The 19,865-nt window shown below is 36.6% G+C and overlaps 1 protein-coding gene across 14 annotated transcripts in view; it reads left to right on the top strand.

The window, feature by feature from the left end:
• The window catches only part of LOC306870081 (splicing regulator ARVCF-like), a 226,293-nt gene extending 206,428 nt beyond the window's left edge, over positions 1-19,865 (top strand). For 6 of the 14 annotated variants that reach the window (XM_079417131.1, XM_079417139.1, XM_079417133.1 and 3 more), the window contains 8 exons: positions 4,944-5,071; positions 6,845-6,995; positions 7,657-7,849; positions 9,893-10,004; positions 10,764-10,851; positions 12,729-12,782; positions 13,458-13,549; positions 17,403-19,865. In XM_079417131.1, coding sequence (XP_079273257.1) covers positions 4,944-5,071; positions 6,845-6,995; positions 7,657-7,849; positions 9,893-10,004; positions 10,764-10,851; positions 12,729-12,782; positions 13,458-13,549; positions 17,403-17,408 — 824 coding nt within the window. In that variant the 3' untranslated portion in view covers positions 17,409-19,865. Of the gene's footprint in view, positions 1-4,943; positions 5,072-6,844; positions 6,996-7,656; positions 7,850-9,892; positions 10,005-10,763; positions 10,852-12,728; positions 12,783-13,457; positions 13,550-16,045; positions 16,159-17,402 lie in introns of all 14 variants that reach the window. The other 8 variants (XM_079417127.1, XM_079417136.1, XM_079417134.1 and 5 more) reach the window with 3 other exon arrangements.

Raw genomic sequence — 19,865 nt, 5'->3', positions numbered from 1 at the left:
GCACCTCTGATGGCTTAAAATGCTTTCTAGGTAGGCAGCATAGTAAGTTTGGATCAGAGCTAAATGAAGCATTTATATAGCATTTTGTCACCTAGAGATGTTTGTCTCTCTTCTTTTTTACTCTCTCTCTCTCTTTCTTAAAAGTCTATTAATGAATAGATTTGCTAGTGTGGTTGGATGGTTGGTTGCCTGGGTGATTGAAGCGATGGCTATTTTGAAGTGCTGGTCTATGATCATCTCCTCCTCTGCCTGCTTCAACTCCACAGTTGAATTTATACACAGAGTTGCTTATTTCCTCATCTCCTCCTACCTCTTCAATACTCACTCAATCACACACCTCAACCCTGGGCTATTCGACTAGTATTCTTTTAAAAAAAGATGCAGGGTAAATTCTGGACTTTATCTGACCTCTAGATCTTTAGTAATTCAATAACGCAATTCAATTTCCTCTCTCTCGCACTGATATCTCGATGCATCTCTCGGAACGAGTTTAGCAGCTACCATTATTTTGGTCTGTGGAAAATTGATCAAGGTTTTGACAAATTCAGCCTGTCAGTTTTTTTTTTTTTTTTTTTTTTTAATGGCCAAAGAAAAAAATGAGATTACTGATATCTTTTTCATAATTCAGGCAAAGGATTCTCATGCCAGTGTCTACTCCACCAGCATCTCCGGACATAAATATAGATTATTACAATGGCATTGACAATGCATTCTTTTATACATAGCCACTCAAAAGGTTTCACAGCTGTTGAAAATCTATTCTTGCCAAGCTTTGTGCCTCAAATAAACATCTCCTTCACCCAGAAGCCCATCATGTTTAAGACCCACACAAACCTGGAGAAATAATTCTAGTAATTCTAGTTCAACACTACAGTCTCAATATTATTCACATAGAAAAGTAATTAAACTGAAAAGTTTTGACAGTTGAAAGATAGGGTGGATGAATAGAGAGGCAAAATCTCTTGTTAGGAAGGGCGGTTTGAAGACTGGCGTTCCACATAATACGAGCCATTGAGGGCAAGTAGAAATCAAAAAGACCTCCTTGGGTGAGCGGTGACAAGCTGGTCTCAGCAGCCAGGATCTGCTATGGGATGTCACAGTGGGACTTGGCCAGCCAGAGCACAGGGGAGAGAGTGAGATGGCACTTTTAGGAAGAACCAGAGCATTTGAAGAGCTGGCCAGAGGCTCTCAATCTATAAAGAAGTATTTCCAGAGAAAATCAAATATTCGACAGGCTTGTCCATTCTGTTTCAGTGGCCTGTGGAGGGATAAGGGGTGCAGAATGAGAAAGAAAAGAAAGGTGCTTTGTTGGTGCATCCTATTCCCTGTAGACTACCCTACTTCCTGTTCCCGCGGGCAGCCCATAAAAGCACGGATGCTGTGATGTTGACTGTAAGCCATTACCACCATCCTTTTGGTGCTGTCTGTTGGCATTTGAAGTTCCTGCCACTTCATGGATTCAACTCACAAGGCGTCACATAAAGAGTCTGTTCCAAAGGTAGACTGTCATTCAGGCCTGCTTGGAGTTGAATGGACATGAATCATTTTCCCTCTGGAGACGCTTCAGGGGAGAATCCATTCTTTCTTTCTCCTCATCTGTATTCACAAATTCAAATATAAACGCTTTTCATTGTAAACCGAGAAGTAAACCAATTTTGTATCTCCAGCAACAGTAATTTTAATTTTTAATTTTAGTTTTATTATTTTTAATGTGCTTGTCTTTTTTGTTGTTTGTTTGATTGTTTGTTTTTATATTTCTATTTATCTTTCATTTTTATTTCTCTTTGACTTTCACAGTTTAAGTCATTTTTTAGCACTTAAAAATTAGGGTCACACTTTTTCAAGGTTCATTTCTCACTATTTACCAACCATTTACTATGACTTTTGCCTCAATAAACAACTAATTTGCTGCTTTTTAATTAGTAAATTAGTTGTTAAATTTAGGTATTGGTTAGTATTAGGGATGTACAATATAGTCATGCAGAATATGTGCTTTATAAGTACTAATAAACAGCCAATATGTTATTAATGTTGATAAGTGACTCGCTAATAGTGAGAATTGGTCACTACATTAAAGTGTTAACAAAATTAATAATAGTTAACAAAATTTCATAGTTTTATTTAATGATAACAACACTGATTGAGCCAAATATATGGTAATTTAGGAGTTAAATTTTGTTTAAAGAATGTTTCTCCAGATATTATTTCTAAAAGTTGTGGTTTTAAATGTTTTGAGAATGTTTTTCTTTGATGATCATAACATTCTACTAATGGTACTACAGGTTGTTCCTTTGTAAATTTAAAATAAATGTTCCCTTTTAGCTGGGTTGCGTTGTTTGTTTTAGTGTCATTTACTCATTTTAATTGACCTACCAAAAGAGAGTAGCACTACAAAAGCAAGAGCATGTCTCTCTGAATCCTTCTCGTGATTCCTCCCCTTTTTCACTTGGAATTGCAAATTACATTCATATAATAAGGCACCAGGGGTGCCATGTGGATGTTTCTACAGTGGCTTTGACATTTATGTATGTGACCACTCATTTAGTGTATTTAACAATACAGCACGGTTCTTGCTTTGTTAAAGAAGTGGCCTTTGGATCCCGGCAGGAATCAATGATATTTGCACAGCTGAGATGTTTTGATCTCTCTCTCTGAAAGATGAACGTTTTGGTAACTAATTCCTAATCACAGCTTAAAATGAGCTGTTTCGTAACTACTGCTCAGGGGCAAATCCGGCCTCCAAGAATTGCACAAGGAGGGGAATTTGGACTTACAGACTCCCGAATATCAAAGTGATGTCATGAATACTACAGGAATTTTGCAGTAGGGTTTAACACCAGCGCCAGTCAAATGCGGAGAACAACCTCCATTTGCCATGATAAATCTGTCAGCCGTTTCTCCACAAGACAAAAACTGATTTAATTAGCTGATTTGGTGTGTATTGACTGGTTTAGCAGGCAGTCATCTTTCCACAATATAAATCATTTAGTTTTTCGACGTTTACTCAATTTTCGATTAGGGTGTATTATTATTGTCAAAGAAAGAATATAGCTCTGTATCTGAATGACTATGACTTATGACTTTCCACTTAGCTCTGTGTAAAAAAGCATAATACTGAAGTGAGCACACGCATTAGGTAATCTGTACATATACCAGTCTCTAAGGCTGCTCTGATGTCTTTTAGCATAGTAACACACTCAAGAAGAATTTTAAAACAGTGGGGAGGAGAAGACTTAAAATAGCCTTAAATGGTAATTGATGGTAAGTGTGGAAACTGCTAAAAAAAAAAGTCAAGGACAGTTCTTTCGCTCAAACCATCAGTCAGACAGAAATAAAAATGTGTAGTGAGCAGCCCACATCCTGAAGGCCACTCTTCCCCCTCTAAATTATAGGTGTTAGGTGCACATTTGGAAAGTGCAGATGGGTCAGGCAGTGGCTGAGCTTTTCTAATGCAGTCACACACCAGCAAACAAGCATTAGTGTGGCAGCTCTTCCATCTTTGTCTGCTCTCCACCACAGTGCAAACTCATTTCAGACATGTTACCGAATTACACCACTTTGCAGTTTTGCTGCTTTTGTATGAATATCATTGCTCAGGTTCCTTTGAACTTCTCCAGACTCCAGGCAGTGGAAAAGGCGGCGGCCTGTTGAACCACCACACATCCGTCATGCTCAGTCTTGGCTAAATGCTTGCCTAGGCCAAGTCGTGAAGAGAGTTCAAGTGAACATGATGGATGTGCGGTGGTTGCACAGTAGAAGACTTGAACTAAATGGTTACCCTCAGACCCAGACAGGAAACTCACAAAACTTGAAACTTTCAGTGGATATTAATTGATTTTAAAGGGATGGTTCACGCCAAAATGAAAATTTTGAATGACTGAATGATGCACTTATATAGCGCTTTATTGTATATTGCTGTAAACCCAAAGCGCTTTACAATCATGTGGGGGGTCTCTCCTCAACCACCACCAGTGTGCAGCATCCACTTGGATGATGCGACGGCAGCCAGAGCATAACGGCGCCAGTGCGCTCACCACACACCAGCTACAGGTGAAGAGGAGAGAGTCATAGAGCCAATCAAGTGGATGGGGATTATTAGGAGGCCATGATTGACAAGGGCCAGTAGAGGACAGGTTAATAAATAAATAAATAGATTATTAAAATGTTGTAATACCTTTAAATTCATATTTTTGTTTATTTTGTGCAATAAACAACTGTGGTATTGTTTTGAGTCACCACTTGGTGTATAATCTCCATAGTGTAAAATTTGTTCCTAAATGAAAACCAATTGAGAACCACTGGAATATACAAGAGAACTTTCTCGGTTTGTGTTCGTTAGATCAGTGGATCTTGCAATTCTTAGAGTCAAAAAGTCACATCCCTGGAGTAGCATACAGTTATTCATATGTCCGCCGGCATCGTTTAGCATTTAGGCAGGTGGAAGCTAATTATCCACTCCTCACTATCACTGCAAATGTCTCCAACCTAACTGGGTATTCTCAAAATGTCTTTGTATTTTGTGTTGGAGGATCTGACCCTGAATCAGCAAGAAGGAGCTGCTTCTTTTGGGTTTCTAACCTCAAGTCATGTTTAATGAAAGACTCCCTAATTACACTGCCTGAGATTGGGCTGCTGTTATCAAGAACCCAAGCGTCCATCAGGCTGTTGGCTTTTTTAGGCAGTTTGTCTATTGAACTGCTCAATATATCTGTGAAAGTGGAGTGTCTTTGATTTTCTGTCTCTGATTCTCTGTTGTGATAATCATGCATTTGTCCTACCCTGTTATTTTGTCCACTTTTCATTTCGCCAGGTGCATCACAACACTGAAAGGAGGAGATGCAATCAATTTTTTACCGCCTCATAGCTAATCTCTATGTGTGTCTACTTTGTTCACCGGTGTTTTATGTGTAATTCTCTTGTCTATCTGTCATATACGTGTGCAGGTTTTGAGTTACTGTATCAGCCGGAGGTGGTCCGACTCTACCTGTCCCTGCTTACAGAAAGCCAGAACTATAACACACTAGAAGCAGCGGCCGGGGCTCTGCAGAACCTCAGCGCTGGACAGTGGACAGTAAGTGTCTTCTCAGAACATTCCTCCTGCACATAAATTTGGAAGCACCAGGAATTGGAAACTGATTCTTATTTAGATCCGTTTAAAAAAAACAATCCCAGATCAGAATTATATTCATGATTATTTGGTTCCATTAGAGATTCAGGATAGTGTATTCTGTTCTTCTGCTTATGCCAATGGACATCAAAATATAGAAATAAAGCACACACTAATTAGAGGCGTTGTCAAGATTGCGTCACTCATCTTATTTTCTGTCAGCTGTCCATGTGAATCTTTTGAGAATTTATGAGCAAATAGTTTATTTATTGTGATTTTAAAATGACTTTTTGTGGTATACACTACCATTCAAATGTGGGTCTGTAAGATTTTTGTGTATGTGTTTAAACAAGAAACCTCTTGTGCTCACCAAGGCTGCTGTAATATAAAAGGCAGTAATATTTCTTTTGTTTAAAATAACTGTTTAATAGAAAATGTAATTTGCACATGCTCCTTCAGAAATCATTTGAATGATGATTTAGTGCTCAAGAATCATTTCCTATTTTTTATTTTCACATTTTATGTTATTTTTGTGGAAACTTGAAACAATGGGAAAGTCTTTACTGTCACTTTTCATCAATTTAATCCATTCTTGCTGAATAAAAGTATTACTTTCTTTAAAAAATATATATATTTTTAAAGAATTTATTTCAATTTATGTCTGATTTAATACTGTCCTGCTGAAATCTAAAAACAAAACCATAAAAGTCTAATTTTCTCTGTTGACAAGTCCTGTAAGGGTAGATTAAGCAATAACTGCTCTCCAAGCATTGGCTATTCATTCTCTCAAAATGACTAAAAGAATGAGTTCAAAGCTATATATGTGAAGTTGAAACTCTCATCCCCAACTACCAGTTTCATCACTTTAATGACTCTGTTTCAAACAACCCCCACACCACAGAACTCTGATTGGTCTGCTAGAGTACATTATGCAATTCCATAAAGCTTACTTTGTAATGTTTTGTTTTTGTCTGCTTGCAGTGCTCCTTGAACACATTCCTAGTCAATACTTAATTACGAGTTTGACATGTCTGTGCCACAGTGTCGTGTGGGGCTCTCTTCTCTCTTGAGGCAGAAGTCAAGAGGAAATGCCCCTAATAAACACATCTCCCTATACACCTATTTCAAGAGTAAATCCCATTAAACTGCACTGCCCTGACCCTGCTCCTTTCTCCATGTTGGACCTGAAGTGCAGTCATGCATAAGCTCACAGCTTCTCTGTGTGGTTACACCTTTTCAGACCTGCCTCATCTCTATGCCTGGTGACACACACGTGCTTGTGAATCCCGAGTCCCTAGCACATCACAAACCCCTGCTGTAGGGAGACAGGCATGTCACATCTGTGGTCTATAAGAGGATTAGAGAGATTTTATTTATTAATTTATTATTTTTCCTATTTTTTTTGCCAAATGTGTTTCTAGGCTCACTACCATCTCCTATTGGCCATAATGTGGCATTGCAATAACTTAATTACTGTCTCAGGGGCACTGGCTGAGGAATAGAGATGTCTTGTGTCACATAAAGGTTTTGTGATTCATGGGGTTGGAGCGACAAATGCACACAAGTCTAACAGGGACAAATGGCTATTTACTGGATCACAGCTTCCCAGAATAGAGGAGCTTTTTCTCACGCACATAGCATATTGCTGTTCTGGAAGATTTCAGAGCTGCAAATCTGAAAAGTGGAAAAATGTCAGAATCACTGGCTTAGTACAGTCTGTTCCTCTCATTTCTACAGTGGTCGAACTATATCCGGGCGACAGTGCGTAAGGAGAAAGGGCTGCCTATCCTCGTCGAGCTCTTGCGCTCGGACTCGGACAAGGTGGTGCGAGCTGTGGCCATCGCTCTGAGGAACCTGTCCATCGACCGCCGCAACAAAGACCTCATAGGCAAGAGCAGTATTTATGGATTATTAGAACCCATAATGTTAAATACATTTCTATCTGGGGTCAGTAAGATTTTGTAATATTATTCTCTCCAAGCCTGCTTTTATTTTATTTGTATTATTATACATACAGTAAAATCAGTATTATTGGTAATTAATTAATTGTTTTCCAATTCAATACACTTTAAATCAGTACATTGGTAGATTTTTATTTAATTCATTTAATTGTTTTTAATTGGTTACTTGGGGTTCTTTGATTTTTACACACAACGTTAAATGTTAATACACTTTAAGGAATAGTTCACCCAGAAATGAAAATTCTGTCATTCTGTTTATAGCTTCATAAAATTAAGGTTGAAACACTGATGTCTCATGGACTACTTTAACAATGTTCTTACTACCTTTCTGGGCCTTGAACATACATCAAAAATACCTTATTTTGTGTTCGGAAGATGAACAAAGGTCTAACGGGTTTGGAATGACATTAGGTTGAGTAATTCAAAATCAGAAAAATCTAAATTTTCATTTTTTGGTAAACTATTCTTTTAACATGTAAATTAATTTTGAATATAACTCTATGTTTGTGGTTTGGCAGGGTGACTCTGCAACTTGCTTAACATTCTTTCAGAGCTGAATCTTTCATTCTTTTATATTATCATCCTCAGGGAGTTACGCCATGAGGGACTTGGTCAGCAACTTGCCCAGTGGACAGCAGCGGCCAGCCAAAAACCTGGAGGAGGACACAGTGGTGGCCATCCTCAACACCATCCATGAAATCATCACTGACAGCTCTGAGAACGCCCGCTCTCTCATTACTGCTCAAGCAATCGACAAACTAGTTGCCATCAACAGGACCAGGTAAGAAGGGAACAGAAAATGGACCAAGATTATTATTATTATTATTATTATTATTATTTAGTCATTTAGCAAATGAGGACAACAGAAGTAATCAATTGTAGTATTAAAAACAACTAAGAACAGATCCAAAACTAAAAGCCAAAACTTTATAAATACTACCTATACACATTTTAAAAATAAAGAAATTAAATAAAAATGACAAATGCATACAACAAAATTTCAAAACTTAACATTTAAATGAAAAACAAACAAAAAATAAAGCTAAAAACAATTCAAAATATTAAAGAACAAAAGTTCTACCATAACACTAAGCCAAACACCAAAAAAATAACTATATATATGTATACATGTACAACCACACACACATACATAAATATATATACATACACATTTATAAATGTATATTTATTTCATTTCAGTTTAGTTTGTTGAAGTATTAAAATAACTCAAATTAAATAAAACTAAAACTTAATAAAAGGCCTTCACACGACAACTGCCGCGGTAAACTAAGCTTTTTTATACCCGTCTAACAAAATACTAATTGAATTTAGCTGGACACACTTTCCTTATTTTTCCACAACAAATGGCCAAGCAAGCACAGACACTGACAAGATACGCGAGACAGAACGAGACCAAACGAGATATCAGCATGTCTCCAGTCAGTAAACAAAACAAGCGTTTTTGCTTTGTTTATGCTAGTGGCACAATATATGGTGTCCCTTTGATCAGTTAAGCTATATTCACATTGCAAGTTTCTGATTTCTGCTCATATCAGATGTTTTAAGAATCTAGAATATTAAATCAAAAGAGCTTTAACATTTTAAAGGAATAGTTCAACCAAAAATGAAAATTGTACAAATTAAGATATTTTTGATGAAATCCGAGAGCTTTCTGACCTTCCATAGACAGCAACGCAACTACCACGTTCAAGGCTTAGAAAGGTTGTAAGGACATTGTTAAAATAGTTCATGTGACATCAGTGGTTCAACCGTAATTTTATGAAGCTACAAGAATACTTTTTGAATGAAAAGAAAATTTCATAGATTCTTCTCTTGCGTGTAAGTCTTCACCATGCTTTCATGAGAGTACCACGATGCTGTTTTATGGACTATTTTACCGACGTCCTTGCTGCCTTTCTGAGCCTTGAACATGGTAGTTGCATTGCTGTCTATGGAGGATCAGAAAGTTCTCGGATTTCATCAAAACTATCTTGTGTTCCGAAGATGAACAAAAGTCTTACAGGTTTGGAATGTCATGGAGGTGATTAATTAATGACAGAATTTTCATTTTCGTATGAACTATCCCTTTAACCTCTATTTTTCATCTTTCTATGTTATAATTGATTTATAAATCAAGCCAACTATCTACAGTACTTTTACTTCAACCAGTTATGATTTCTTAAGGCTCGCTTAGTTCTGTCTATATACCAACAACGTGTTTTTGATCTGTGTGAACATCTTATGTTAGTTTGGGTCCTCCTCAACTCGCAGAGAAAAACAGCAACAGGAGTTCCTTTTCTTTGAAGTGTCTTATTTTTATCACCACACATGTCATCGTTAATATATGCGTGTGAAAATCTGAATATTAAATGGTGTAGTGCTGTAGATATCAAAAGCAGCAGAGACCTCCGGAGAGTAAGCCATATTTTAAACAAACCTCCTCCATGCTTTTCACATGTGACCTCATTTAAATCTTCACATCATTTATACTGTTTCAGCGATTTTACCCAAAACTAAATATTGATTGTGAGAGATTAACTTTTTAAAGAGTACATGCTAGACTGGAGAGTGGCTACACGGCCTCTCTCTATCCCTCTCCGACTCTGGAGATGCGGCTTTGAAGTCATAGGCTCCTGGTAATTAAGTGAGGATCACAGGAAAAGCTAATGAAGTGAAAAGAGAGAAATTTGTGGCCACAGGGGTTGGAGATTGGGGCTATAGTGACTCTGCGATGCTGGGAGGGGAATAGATGGCTTTGAATTTAAGAGTTATTCCACTGGGCTCTAGATTCCTCATAACTCTCTTTCCCTCCATGTTTATGCAGCCAGTCAGCAAGGGAGACCAAAGCTGCTTCCCATGTACTACAGACGGTTTGGAGCTATAAGGAGCTGAGAAACGCCCTGACCAAGGATGGCTGGAATAAAACACACTTCCAGGTAGAGCCAAGCATAAACACACACAAACACTCTGATTTCTCCATTATTCTTGCACCAAATTGTAAAGTGGAGAAGGGTTAATCTTGTAAAGAAATGTCTGGGTCACACTTCACTTCAAAAATGTAAAGAAATTCATAAGAAAATATTTGCATAACGAAAATGGAACATTAATAGAGTTATTTTTGTGGAAATCTAGCAGAATTATTCTCCCAAAATTCTTATTTAAAAAATAAAATCTTCTCATTAACGTAATACATTCCTGTCCGGACACAGTGATTTTGTTTACATTTTAAAATATAAAACAAAAATGATATAAAATTATATTACAGGTCATCAAAATAATTAATAATAATTATTAAAATAATATTCAAGGAAACAAATACTGCCGTGATGTATACTTCATATTTGCTGTATTTTAAAAATGTACATTAATTCTATTATGAAAATGTTTCCCATATATTCTTCACATCACAGTATTTTTTTGTTGTTGTTGAATGAGATCAAATGTTTTTAATTTGATTTATTGTGCCAAGTTGCCAGTCAAATGATTTCAGAATGCAAAAAATCATAATGGTCGAAACAATAGATTTCTTTTCCTTGATGCACAATACAGTTTTCTTTAGAAAGTGAAAAATTATTCAGACATTTCTTGACGGTTTCTTTGAGATTTACACACAAAGTTCAGTTGTAACTGTTTTTTGTGAAGGTTTGCCATTCTGGCCTGTGTTTCTGAAACATTCTCTTATTGATCCTTCTCAGCCGATAGCAGCTGGAACTCCCAAAGGATCCAAGAGCTGCAAGCCTGGCTACGACGATACTACACTTCCCTTGATGGAGAAGAACCAAGGTTAGCCCCCAAACAGAGACTTTACACACCCTGATAGCAGCAAATCTGGGTGTTCAGTTCAGGTGCACCTGAGCGAGCATATATTGTGAACTCTACTACGTTCTGTGTTTTAACACGTGGCACAATGCTTGATCTCTCACCCCTGCTGCTCAGCATCTCTTGTGCGTTAATCGGTCATTTGAGCGGTTCATATGATACAGCATGATTTATGAGGATCAGACAGCAGATTAATGGGCCTCAGTGTAGGAGCTCATTATTCATTCACTCTCAAGTAAAATGATGGTAAATTACTGCAGTGCTGCAATAAAAAGCACCATCCGTCCACCCATGGCACATCTCATTGAGAGAGGAGTTAGCATGACAGCTTTGGCTTTTTTTCCTGGTTTTATTACTGCTGTTAGCATGGATGCTCGTGACAGTGATGCATTTGATCACTTCCATCAGTCCCATGCCATTCCCTGCTTGCCTTACTGTGGAGAATAGAGCACAAGAGTGACCGCCCACCTTTTCAGAAGCCTTTGTTTCAGAAGCATTTTTCTCACTAATTTTCTCTACAACTGTATTAAAAAACTATAAAAAGGTCTTGAACCAAATTAACCACTATAAAATACTCTAGGATGTTACTGAATCAGCACAACAATAAAATCTAAAACTTTTAACTTAATATCATTGTATTATGTTCTAAGTGTATTCTTAAATATTCAAATATGCATTACCATTAAAAAATTAATGGACGGTAATGTTTTTTAATATTTTTGAACAACATGCTTATCTAGACTGCATTTGTTTAATCTGAAATACAAAACAAATCTATATTACATGTAAATACAGTAAAAAAACAGTAACATTATAAGAATATTATTACAATGTAAAATAGCTTTTTTCTGTTTTAATATCAAGTTCAAGTTCAAGTCGAGCTTTATTGTCATTCCGCTACATGTGGGGACATACAGTGGAACGAAATGTCATGCCTCGCAGGACCACGGTGCTACATAAATACAGACATACAACAATGAAGTAAAAAAAACACTTTAGACCTTTAAACCTATAAAAAACACTATAAACCTATACACATATACACTATAAACCTATACACAACTAACCTGCTGACAGATTTTAACTATAAGTATACTATATATAAATATTTACCCTATACAAACTAAAAAAAATAAAAAAAATACAAACTATACGAATGCTTCACATAAATACTGTACATGTGCAAAGAGAAACATTTTGAGTCAAGCAGCTGGTTGGGGAACAGAGCAGGATGATTTGTAGTGCATGAGCATGTAAACATACATATATTGCTGAGTCTTTTGTGGAATTGTGTACACGCAGCAATGTGTGTAAAGTGTCTAGTGCACATAGAATATAATATTATATATTTTAAAACTCAAAGCTGAATTTGCAGTTGCCATTCCTCCAGTGTTGAGTGTTCTTTCAGAAATCATTCTGATATGCTGATTTGTTGCTCAAAAAAAACATTTCTTCTTATCATATTTGAAAGCGGTTATGCTGCTTAAAGTTTTCTGTGAAATTTTATTAAAAAGAGTCGTACTGACCCCATACTTTTGAACAATAGTGTAAAGTAATATAAAAAAATGACTGAGAGTGTAATATGACTGATTTGATTGTCATTCTCGTGCTTTATGGAAGGTGGGTGGTTACTTGAGTCAGTTTGCCACTGTTCTCACTTGCCGTGTCTTCTCTGATTGGTGTTTCTTGCTTTACAATTGTGGATAGTTTAGGATTTCACAGAGAATTATGTATTTAAGATACTTTTTCAACATTTCGAGATTTTATACTTAAATTGACATTCTAAAAGTGATCGTGCGTATTAGTGGTGTGAAAAATCCAGCCTGTAAAATGCTTTGCAGGCAACAGAGGGTGTAGCGGTGGGGATATGATACCTATGGACAAACTCGGTCCAGGTAAGACAATGTCGGCATGCCCTCAAAAAAAAAACTACAGACTAATGTGGTTTTGTGAGAATACAAAACCATAATCCCTCTAATTCCATTCCCCCTAAAATTCCTCTCAAGCAACATTGTTTAATTTTAAAAGTAATTTAATTCTAACTGCATTTCTTTTTCCCTGAAGAGTTTCATTCCAACGCTGTCTGCAGTACCCCTCTTTTAATAAGATGTTTGTAGTGTTGTTGTGTTTGGTGTGTTCTGGGCCAATGAAAATTTGAACAGAAGCACTATTGCTTGTTCTCTACAGAGTACCACCTCTTCATTATGGTGCCGTCTCTCTGATCTTCTCCACTGAAGCAGCATCCTCTCCAAACCTGACTGACAATAATTGGACAGAGGCTGAGGATGGGGTGCTGCTTGAGTGGGTAGAAAGAAGTGATGAAATGCGGTGCCTGTGGGGGACGGCTCATACACACGGCCCACATGCACACAAACACAAAACCCGCACAGTAATCACACGCATCACACGCTCAGCTGCGAGCACGAGAACATCTGTGAACGCAGCACGTATGGGATGCTCCCAGCTGAAGGTTGAGGGATCTGTCACTGCTTGTTTGAAGAGCCATGCTGAGGGTGCTGACACACTGATCGTTATAACAGAGCTTTTCTGCTTTCTTTCCCTCTCATTAGATGGCAATTCGACGATTGACCAGAGAGATAAAGACTCCAAGTACAAGAGCAGCGACGGTTCGTCGGATCTGCAGGAGCGGGAGCCGTTAAAGGTCAGAGCAGAAGTGTCAGAAACGAGACACGTTTCTACATCTGTTTAATCTGAGAAGGCACACTGCGTGACAGTGCTGTCTGTGGTAGTGGGGTAATATCCTCTCTGTCTCATTTGTTGCTTCAGGCACAAACTCTGCAGTTTTGCGGCAGAAAGAGAAATGATATATTAACAGTGAATTTGTGTTGGAGCCACAGTGAAGTGGTGAGTTTAATTAGTGGAAGGCTGCAAAACAGTGTTGTCAGATCTGTAGAACAATAAGCAATCTGAGCCAAAATGAGCGATTTGGTTCACCAAAACAAACCAAAGTGGTTTTCATGCATTGGAAACGTGACCCATGACTGCCCATATTTATAAGCAGCCTAATGAAAAAAGTTCCTAAAGTCGCTTATAAGACACTGCAATACTGATTTTATGGCATCATAGATAACCCCAGTATGATGGCAGTTAAAAACAGCAGATACTTTAGAGCTATTATGCTGCCTTGTAAAATACAAGAAATAAAATTCCATCCAAGATGGTAGACATACAAGAAAAATTAAGAATTTGGTTAATGCAAAAAAGGTAAATTTTTTAAATTAACTTTCCATTCAAATGATTCTGTTGATAATATACATATATATATATATATACATATTGTAATCTAAATTACATGACAAAAACTGTAGTTAGTAACATAATCCATTACATTACATTTACACATTTTAGGTATTATAATCAGGCTACTTTTTGATTACTGTTAGATTACTTTTGACCTAACTCGTTTATCACATTGATTTAAATAGTCATTAATCATCCTAATCTACCATACCGATATAAAAAACAAAGAAAATGCAACTATATTCCATTCGTTGTTACTGACAACATGAAGTGTGTTAAACATTACATTGCATTATCAAGGCCTCCCAAACTCATTAGTTCATGAGGGAACCGAGTGTTTGCGAGTTTATTAAAAATCAAATAATTAATTAAATCATAAAAATGGCAAATTAAAATAAATCATATTAAAATAACATCAATCAAAATAAAACACTTATTAAATACTTATTTTGTTTACCTGCATGTCATGTGACCATTAACCAACGTCAGAGAACCATGAACATGCAAATGTGATAACTAATTATTAAAATATATATTTTAAAATCTTAGGGGTACTTTAATTAAATGCATTACATGTAAATAAGCATGTTAAAATTTAAAAGATGAAAAATAAGAATTAGGGAGAATCAATAAATTATGAACAATTTATTGCTATTGTGTGAATAATGTAATCAGTAACTGTAGCCTGATTAAAAGTATTTTAAAATGTAATGTAATCTAAATACAACTACTTAATTTTTGGAATCTCATTACGCAATGTAGATTACATGTAATTAGTTACTATTGCAGACTTTCAGATAACAGTCTATATCTGTATGTTTAAGATACTCATATCTGTCCATATTAAGTATAACTTGGCTTCCCCTCATACAGTCTGTTGTTAGCCGCATGTTGTGCTTAAATAGATAATTAAGCATCAGCTTTGTGAATTTTAAAGTCATTAATGTAGAGATGATTAAGGGTCTGCCTGGTGCTGCTGTTTTCCCGCTCTGACTGGCATCTGTAGGAGAGGCCGACTACTGCAACAGTAGATTGAGTTCTTTCACTCCCTTTTGACTTTATGGAGTCATCTCATATTATGAGTGTTATCAGAGCCCAGCATGAGAGTGATTCACTTTTCTGCGTCTGCATTCGAGAGAGACCACACTGTGCACATAGATGAGCGCTGCATTATTGACGACTACATTTCTGTACCATCTGTAGTCCGTCTGAGCGTTGTGACAGGGCTTTGTATCTCAACAGCTGCCTGCCGTATTTATTTGTTAGGCTTTCCAGATGCTTTAATAGATGTCATGACTAATTCAGATTTCTGTCGCTGCGACTGCAAACGTCAACTGAACAAACAGATTCATTCTTTTCTATTGCCACAATATTTGGCAGACATTAAGGGTTTATTTTCCGTCTAATACGATGACTTTGCTCCCTCTAGGGGTCTTTGTTGGCGCAACATGCTTTTGTCCCTAAATATCTTGCCAAACAAAGTTTTGTTGTTTTCTGGATCTTGCATGCATTGACTTCAATGACCTCTCTCTTCTATCATTTCAAACTGTTTATTTTCCCCTTGAGCTCAGTAGCCCCTCATTGCAGAACAAAGATCCAGGGGCGGGGTTGGATCCACATCTAGGGGGTGGAGATTGGTAGGTTTAGGGGTGGAGATGGGTGGGTTTAGAGGTGGGGATGGGTGGGTTTAGGAATCAGGGGGTGGAGACAGGTAGGTTCAGGTATATGTAAGTTGGGAGGAGTTGGATCTAGATCCAACCACGCCCCCCTGGATCTTGTGTTCTGCAGTGAGGACCATCTCCTTGAGCTTCCCCTGTTGCGAAGACTAACTCTGGCCTTTCTCTGTATGTTTAAACTGTTGGTTTTGCTGATTTGAACCCCTCTCCCGTTGCTGCAGAATGACACAAATAGGAAACACTATATCAGGAGCAACAGGCCAACTGTCAGTCTGGTGGATGCTTGTGATGTTAAACCTCAGCCTGTTGACTCCTGGGTCTAAATGCATGCATGGTAGGTTTTATGCGTTTGATTTGGATGTTTTATAGTAGTGGATTTGTTCTCACCCATCCTGTTTATGAAATAACACCCACCCTTTATTATCATTTGCTCTGTCTAAACCAGAGAAGTGCATTGTCTGAATCTGATGAGTGCATGTTCAGATTGTGAATCAGAATAGATGTGAAGATAGTATCAAACAGATATCTTGAAAAGTGGAGCATGATTAAGTGCATGTACACTACTGTTCAAACGTTTGGTGGGTTTTTAAAATCTTGTTTAAAGAAGGGTTTCGATAAAAATTAAAAAAAACTAATATTTTTTTAAAAATCACAATTATTCTAAAAGCCAATTTATTCTTGTGCAAAGCTACATTTTCAGCATCATTCTTCATTCTTCAGTCTTCAGTGTCACATGATCCTTCAGAAATCATTCTAATATGCTGATTTGGTGCTCAAGAAACTTTTATTATTATCAATGTTGAAAACAGTTTTCTGCTTAATGTTTGTGGAAAACATGATACATTTTTGCAGCTTTCTTTGGTAAATAAAAAGAACTGCATTTATTTGAAATAGAAAACATTTGCAAGGTTATACATTTCTTTACTGACACTTTAGATCAATTCAATGCATCCTTACTGAATATTTGCTGAAATAAATAAATAATAATAAATAAAACCTCACCCTGAACCTTTGAACGGTTTTGACTTGTTTTCTGTGGAAAGTGGACTAAAAGGATCGAGTTACACTGGCATACATGTTCTCATAGGCAGTGTTGACTTCTCTGGGTTTGCATCACCATCGTGTTTATTTTCATTCTCATGCTTGCCAAATATCTGCTCATCATCCCTGCTTTCTTCATCCCATACTGTATCTGTCTAGCAGAAAAGCATCATCAGTTGAATTCAAGTCATATAGAAACTTATAGAATTAGGTCTTGTCCAATGGATCTTATTAGTTTGTCATTCATGAAAACATATTTGCTTGAAGACTAAAGTTTTATTTTGATATCATATCGTATTTTCTTTTAAGTTTGGCTATATTGTTTAAATCTATATATAAAAAAAAAGTCATTTGTTTCAACTTCCTAAAAATCATCCATCATTCAATTAACATGCTCACTTTTATTTGGTAGACATTATTTTGTACATGTTTAGAAATGTAATCATGTCTTTGTTTGTGAACGTAATTGAAATATCTCTCATTAGAACACATGTTAAGTCTGGTAATGTCATCTGATGGCTTTCCTGCCCTCTGCAGGCTTAGCTAGCAGCAGCGCCACATCTTACCACACAAGGATTTCACAAGTCACCACTGCCATTAACCGCAGAGCTCACCGTTATGTGGACTCATCTGAAGACTTTTGCCTAAAAGAAAGAGAGAAAAATGCAAACTTTCATTCAACAGCCAATATTTTGAGATTAAGTGAAAAAAAAAAAAAAAAAACGCTTCTCATATGTACATTCCCACTGGACGTAGTGTACCCACAACTGAGGATTTGCTGTCATGGAGCTGGAATGATGGATTGATTTGAGTGTACAGGAAGTGCTGTCATGGACGTGGACGTGTTTCGGAAAGAATTGGATCGAGGGGTAAAAGGAAATAAGAAAAAAACAGTCAAAACAAAAAATATAATTTTTGCCTATATTATTTTTGTTGTATGTTTCTGCCTGATTACTGTTTGTTTTGTGGATTTGTTTTCCCCAGAAGTGCAGTGAATTGTGAATGTTTTTTTTTGTTTTTTACATTTTGTAGCATTTTAATGAAAGTTTGGGTTTTGGACACTTGTGAAAGGAAGAAAAATATTTATTTTTTTTGTTGTTGATGTCCATTACAACGGTGTGGGGGCACATACAAAGTCTGGCGGGGGGGGGTCTGTATTGAACTGCACGCTTTCGCAATTTCTGTGTGCTGGCTTTATAAAGCAACTTTAAAGACATATTATCACTGTGTTTGTTTCTTCTCACTGAGAACTGTTCAAAAGCAGGGATTTACCCTGCACAATGACATCTGCTCATAGCGGAGCTGAAAGGAGGAGAGCTGCTATGCCTTCAGCCAGATTTGGTCTGCTGATCCCGTATTCCCTTTGACATGTCGAGCTGCAGAGGCACTTATCAGCTATTGCTTTGGTTTATTTAATAAGGGGTAATGAGGGAAAAAAAATCTGTTAATATGTAGATTGTGGTATGAGGGATAGTAGGAGGATTCACTTGCTCCTGTTGTCATAAAAGTAGATTTTAAAAGCATTTTATATTTTTGTTTTTTTATAAATGTATATTAGGTTACAAATATTAAAAAAGAGGGCAAAAAGGTCACAATCTTCTTTATAACAATGATAGATGTGAATCCATAACAGTTTGTTCAGAGTACATTCAGTATTCCGTACATAAAGCATGGCCATGTTTGTATAAAAATGATTTATAATATAATAAACAGATCATTGCTTTAGTTAAATGTGTATCAAAGGCTGTAGAGTCATTGTCTATTCATATTTTATATTTTGCACATCATCTTGTGTTGAATGGAAGCATTTATTTTCAGTGTTCCTTTTTCAATTGGAAAACATGTTCAAAATGATCTACTTTAAAGAAAGACCAGAATTAATTTCAGAAGAGGAAGCGAGGATAGAGACTTCCTTTCATTTCAGCTCCCATGTTAGCCAAAATACTTTTACGTCAAAAATTTATCACTTGAGTATAACAAATTTGTAATGTTGTTTTTATTCATTTAGTTTTATGCAATTTGGATATTACATTGTGGACACTCAAATGTTCCCACTGTCAGTGTAAAGAAATCCTGTTATACGTATACAGATACAAAAATGAGCAAACACTGGCATACCAAGTAGACCGACTTTTTTTTTTTTTATACCATACAGTTTCTTCATAATGTGAAATATGCAGCACAAACCTGCTTTTTCATCTGATTTCTGTCATGTGACTCTATATCTAACTCTCTATAGCAAGGTTTTTTTCCATAGTGTTTTAACAGAATAACAAAATAGCAGTGTAATGATTTAATTTTAAAAGAGGAAATGTTGTGTACGTTCACATCGAGATCTTTAGCCTTGTGTATGTTCATTATTAATATTTGACTGTCTGTTCCTGACTGCCTTTTTGCAGAAAACAACCAAAGGATTTTGGTACCGTGTAGTACAAGAGGTTCCCAGAGTGTGAATTTGCATCAGATTGTATATTTATAGAAAAAATGGATGTTGAAATGGATTCAAGAGAAACCTACCTTTGTAGATATCACTAATTCAAAGCATCAAAACTCAGTACGTGTACAACTTGGTAGCAAATGTGTTTGTAACTATCATGTGCCTTAACCTTTTTCCATGTTAGATGAAAATAAGTGTGTTTTATATGTTTTATTGGTCCCTAACTGCTCTTTCTCTCTCTGTCTCTATGACACACACACACACCTCCTCTCTCTGGCTCCTCCCACTTTCACTCACTCTGTGTTCTCAATGTAGTCTAGACTGGTGGTGGGTTTTGCCTTGTATTACATTGTATTATAAACTTTTAAAAGATAGACACATTAAAAGGGTTTAATTATATAGTTGTTAATGCTTTCCTAGCACTCAAGAACAATGCCACAGTGACCGAATGTATTGTTAATTTTACTAATACCCAGAAGAGAGACTTGCTCTTGTTAAAGATAAATACAGGTTTGTAGAGTATCACTTTGGTGTGTTTTCAATAAATCATGCCTGAAAAGAGC

Source organism: Barbus barbus (genome assembly GCF_936440315.1).
Source record: "Barbus barbus genome assembly, chromosome: 5".
NCBI classification, from domain to species: Eukaryota; Metazoa; Chordata; class Actinopteri; order Cypriniformes; family Cyprinidae; genus Barbus; species Barbus barbus.
The sequence above is the reverse complement of the archived record's forward strand: the minus strand, read 5'-3'. Positions and strand labels throughout refer to the sequence as shown.